Source organism: Sardina pilchardus, chromosome 7 (assembly GCF_963854185.1).
Source record: "Sardina pilchardus chromosome 7, fSarPil1.1, whole genome shotgun sequence".
Taxonomy (NCBI): Eukaryota; Metazoa; Chordata; class Actinopteri; order Clupeiformes; family Clupeidae; genus Sardina; species Sardina pilchardus.
This window is the reverse complement of record NC_085000.1, coordinates 27,566,655-27,571,429: the sequence shown is the minus strand read 5'-3', so window position 1 is coordinate 27,571,429 and position 4,775 is coordinate 27,566,655. Positions and strand designations below refer to the sequence as shown.

Here is a 4,775-nt window from a genome sequence, read left to right as displayed (position 1 = left end):
TTGTCCAGTATCCACAAATGTTTAAGTGCCTGTGATCAAAAAAGGTCCTCAATGTCTTTTTTGTTTTTGTCATCTCGAGAGGAAGCAAAAGCGAGAGAGAGAGAGTGTGTGTATGTGTGTGTATGTATGTGTGTGCGAGAGAGAGACAGAAAGAGAGGGAGAGAGTGGAGAAACAGTCTGAAGGCCCTCCATTTTGTCCCTCTGTCCTCAGTCTCCCATTTACATCTCGTCACTGAACCCCCCCCTCGCTTCTACACACAGCCACTGCCAGGAAAGAGTAGAGGGGAGGTGGGGGGTTGTTGGGGGGGGGGGGCGCAGGCTGGAGGGAGGGAGGGAGGGCGGTTAGCGGTCACTTCTACGAGGGGGGCTTGGTGCTGGAGGAGTCGTAGGCTCCCGCCGAGGCCGCGCTTCCGTTCTCCTGCTTGGGGGAGGCGCGGCCGGCCGCGGGGCCGCTGTAGGGGGAGGAGGTGCTGCCGGCGGAGGGGGGCCGCGTCTCCATGGGCAGGGGGTCCCGGTCGGGGGGCGCAGTGCAGATGGCGGCAGCGGAGAGCCAGCGGGAAGCTGGTCATGTAGAATATCCTGCCAATGCGCCGTGCCACCTGAGGGGGAGAGACAGACACACATGCCAACGTCAGTCCGAGCCATGGAGAGAGAGAGAGAGAGAGAGAGAGAGAGGGAGAGAGAGAGAGAGGGAGAGGGAGGGAGAAGGAGAAATGAGAGATGCCAGAGACAGAGGAGTATGGGGGCATGCTCAGCTGTTCAGCGTTGGTTTTTGTTGTTTTAGATGTCTGCGCATTCGTTGGCCCGTTTGCGTCAGAGTTGTTTCTCCAGAAACCACCATTTGACGTGGATGGTATTTCCCATGGGACAGAGGGGGCCCTGTGCTCAGATGATACCGCTATGTCTGGGAGCGGTTCTGCTATACCAACTCTTAATATGAACAGACACTGAAGGCAAGTCTTAAACCCACAGCGCCATGTTTGCAATGCAAACTTCTAAAAAGCATTACGAGTATCAATTGTTGTTGACAATTAGGTTTAGCTCCGGATGATCTCACGCATTACACCATGGATCGGGCAAAGCATGTTTTTACTCGCATGTCTCTCACACTCACCAACACATTTCAATGGGCTCACTAACACATTACAAGATTGTCAGACGTGTTTTAACTTCAAGGCTACACTGCTGGCCTGTACTGCACGTACTGTACACAACTGATCAGTCTTTTCTGAACAGAGAATGAGCCAGTAGATGACGAGAGAGAGAGAGAGAGAGAGAGAGAGAGACGGGGTGGAAAGAGAGAAGAGCCCCACTACTGAGCACATGATGTGTGTGTCTCTTAGCCTGGCTATCACCAGACCAAGCTCAATCTTTTAACTTTGAACATTAGTCTGGGGAGTCTGCTCTGCATTTTCTACTGCACAAGTGGCGTGATCAACGGGCATAGTTCAAATGACTGTACACATTTGGATTGTCCTTCAACCAATCAGATCAACGATTTGGGAAAAATTGGATAACTCCATTCAGGGTGTGCCAGGTGGATAAGCCAGTTTGTGATTGGTCCCCGTAGATTTGTAACATACGTGTTTCCAGTCCGATCTGCCAGCGATTGGATTTCACCCTCCAGCTCAGGCTGTAAAACTCCATTTTTGGTTTATCCGGTCTATTAGGTCTCTCTCTGAGTGGTAGTAAATTAAGCCCATGTATGTATGTATGTATGTATGTATGTATGCGTGTATGCATATATGTATGTGTCTATGTAATTATGCATGTATGTACTGTATGTATGTATGTATGTATGTATGTATCTACCTATCTATGTATGTATGTATGTATGTATGTATGTATGTACGTATGTTATGTATGTATGTATGTATGTATGTTATGTATGCATGCATGTATGTACAATAAGTCTGTAGGACAGGGTTGGTGTGGTACCTGTGAGCGGATCTTAAGGGCGGGGCCCAGCTTTAGGCCCATGTTGTTGAGCAGGTGCTCCTCGGTCAGCAGGGGCAGAGTCTCTCCGTCGATGGCCTGCTCTCTGAACACCTGCGGGGCCAAGGTGGGGTGGACACACAGAGCTCCATATTCATCACACCATTCCGACCATGCCAAGCAGTTACAGTATGAGTAGCCATGAGTATGTTTGTGTCGCATGCATGTTATATTCAAATTTGGCAGTCCAGGCATGCACATATATGTGTGTGTGTGTGTGTGTGTGTGTGTGTGTATGTGTGTGTGTGTGTAAATGAGCAGTGAAAGACAAAGATAAGAGCAGAGCGGAGTGGGCTCCTCAACTTGGATTTTTTATTATCTTTATATTTTTGAACCTTCCCCCAAATAATGCATAAGCACTGTAGTTTTCTCGAAATGATATATTGACTTGTAATATTCATATTATTCCTCCCCTAAGCCCATTTTTTAGCTACCCCTCTAGCTCTCTCTCCCCCCCCTTTCTCTCTCTCCCTCTTCCTCTCTTTTTTTTTACTCTCTCTCTCTCTCAGGCCTCGGAGACTGCAGAGCGCCTCCTGGGGGGGTGGAGAGAGAGCGCGCCCTCTGCTCCTGCTCTTGTCCTCACCTGCGTGTACTCGGCACAGCCCGGAAGGCTGCCCACGAAGCTGCACACCTCCTCCACCGTCCACTTGCTGATGTCCTCCAGCGGCACGGCCTCCTCCCCGTCCAGGAACAGACCTCCCATGGCGCCTGCACGGCCCGCCGGCCCAGAGGAAGCATAAATCATTAGGGGGGGAGGGTGAGGGGGAAGAGAGGCCCGCCGGCGGTAAAGTGCACACACACGGACACACATGAGCACATGCACACACACACACATGGACACACACACATATGGACACACACACACACACACACATGCAGAGGCACGCAGGAGCTCAACAGCAGCCGCAGCCCCCTCTCTAAGTCCTCTCTCTCTCTCTCTCTCTCTCTCTCTCTCTCTCTCTCTCTCTCTCTCTCTCTCTCTCTCTCTCCCTCCCTCTATCCCTCGCTCTCTCTCTCTCCCGTTCTCCCTCTTATCCCTCCAGCTCCCCTGGCCTCTGCTGCAGCTCTGTTAATGACCCCGTCTATTACTGAGATCAGCAAGGGTCAGTGGCAGGGCCCCTTCCTGGGGGAGGTCTCCGGGGCTGGAAACTGAAAGTGCAGGTAATGTATTTCAGATGGGCCTGCCTGCCTGACTGCTGGAGCTGGGGACCGCACCGCTCAGGGGAAATAAGGAAGGGAGGAGAGGGTGAGGGAGAGGGAGTGTGTGTGTGTGTGTGTGTGTGTGTGTGTGTGTGTGTGTGTGTGTGTGTGTGTGTGTGTGTGTGTGTGTGCGAGTGTGTGTGTGTGTGTGTGTGTGTGTGTGTGTGTGTGTGTGTGTGTGCGAGAGTGTGTGTGTGTGTGTGTGTGTGTGTGTGTGTGTGTGTGTGTGTGTGTGTGTGTGCGCATGTGAGGAGGTCTCTTTAGCTACTTGAGTAACGCCATGTTTTTGACGGCCTGTGCTGAAGAAGGGCATGCGAGTAAGGTTTAATATGGGGGCTCCCATAGTGTGTGCATGTGCTTGTAAATGAGTGCATGCTTGTAGGAGCTCTCCAGAATAAGTAGCTCATGTTTTTATGTATGTGTTAGTGTGTATGTAAGTGGATTAATTGTTGTTTGAGTGTTTCAAGCTACTTTTGTATACTTGAATGTGCTTTAGTGAGTGCATATGCATGTAAGAGTGTGTCTTCTGTGAGTTTATGTTAATGCACAGTTTTACTACAGTTTGTTTGTGTGTGTGTGTGTGTGTGTGTGTGAGTTAGTGTGTTTGTGTGTGGCTCTTAAGCATTTAATCAGATGTCTCAGCCTTCCTCGGGGACACCTAGGGCAAGCAGGAGTCAGGCTCTGGGCTCAGACTGAATTGGCTGCTTCCTCATCGGGAGGCCTTCTCCATAAAAACACACACACACACACACACACACACACACAGAGAGAGCTCTCAGCGAGCGGGCGTCCCATCCGCACACCGGATCCTTTTACAGGTCATAAAAGCCGAGGCCGGGGCGCGTGCTCCCGCAGACGCCAGCGGCGATGTGTGTGGGGAGGAAGAGCCGGTCTGGAGCGAGAGCACCACGGAGGGAGGGAGGGAGCGAGGGATGGAGGGAGGGAGGGAAGGAGGGAGAGAGAGAGACCAGGCTCCAGAGTTTGGGGGGAAATGGCTGTCTCAGACCAAACCATCTGTCTAAACCACCAGTGCTTTTTGGACTGGAAGAGAACCTGGAAAAATCCTGGGCCTCCGTGATGAGATGCGATGCTAATTCTGATCAGACTATAAATCTGGACTCGGTCTCGCTCAGGGCCTGGATCTCCACGGTGTTTATGGCTATGGACTTACCGCTCATTTTGATGAGCTTTGTCAGGAGCTAGCGTTTTTGGGCTGGTTTCGTTCTGCACTAAACACTACATGAATTGATCGTTCTTCCAGCTCACTATTATAAGTATTTCAGAGCGCACTACACAATAGTCTATAATAAATATTACTTTGCCGAGCAAAGAAGCTGGCTAACTATCCCTAGTAATTACATGTAACATGTATAGCAGCAGATAGTAAATACTGAAACACGTTCCACTAAAAAAAGATGAAGATCATAATTTCAGTTTATTTTGAGCCAGATTGTAGTTTTGCCAGACTATAACTGATCAGAATCCCTCATCTTGAGATTGTACTGTGCTGGTGCTTTCAGACAGAGAGTTGGACAGAGAGGCCTACTGGTGCTGAGCTGTGTACTGCTGTCTGCTTAAGA

At 50.3% G+C, this 4,775-nt stretch overlaps 1 protein-coding gene across 1 annotated transcript in view; it reads right to left on the bottom strand.

The window, feature by feature from the left end:
- Nucleotides 1-247: 247 nt before the first annotated feature.
- Nucleotides 248-4,775, bottom strand: part of samd11 (sterile alpha motif domain containing 11) — a 68,342-nt gene continuing 63,814 nt past the window's right edge. The window contains 5 exon segments of the mRNA XM_062541624.1: nucleotides 248-516; nucleotides 519-548; nucleotides 551-599; nucleotides 1,939-2,049; nucleotides 2,579-2,703. Of these exon segments, the coding sequence (XP_062397608.1) occupies nucleotides 356-516; nucleotides 519-548; nucleotides 551-599; nucleotides 1,939-2,049; nucleotides 2,579-2,703 (476 nt within the window). The 3' untranslated portion in view covers nucleotides 248-355.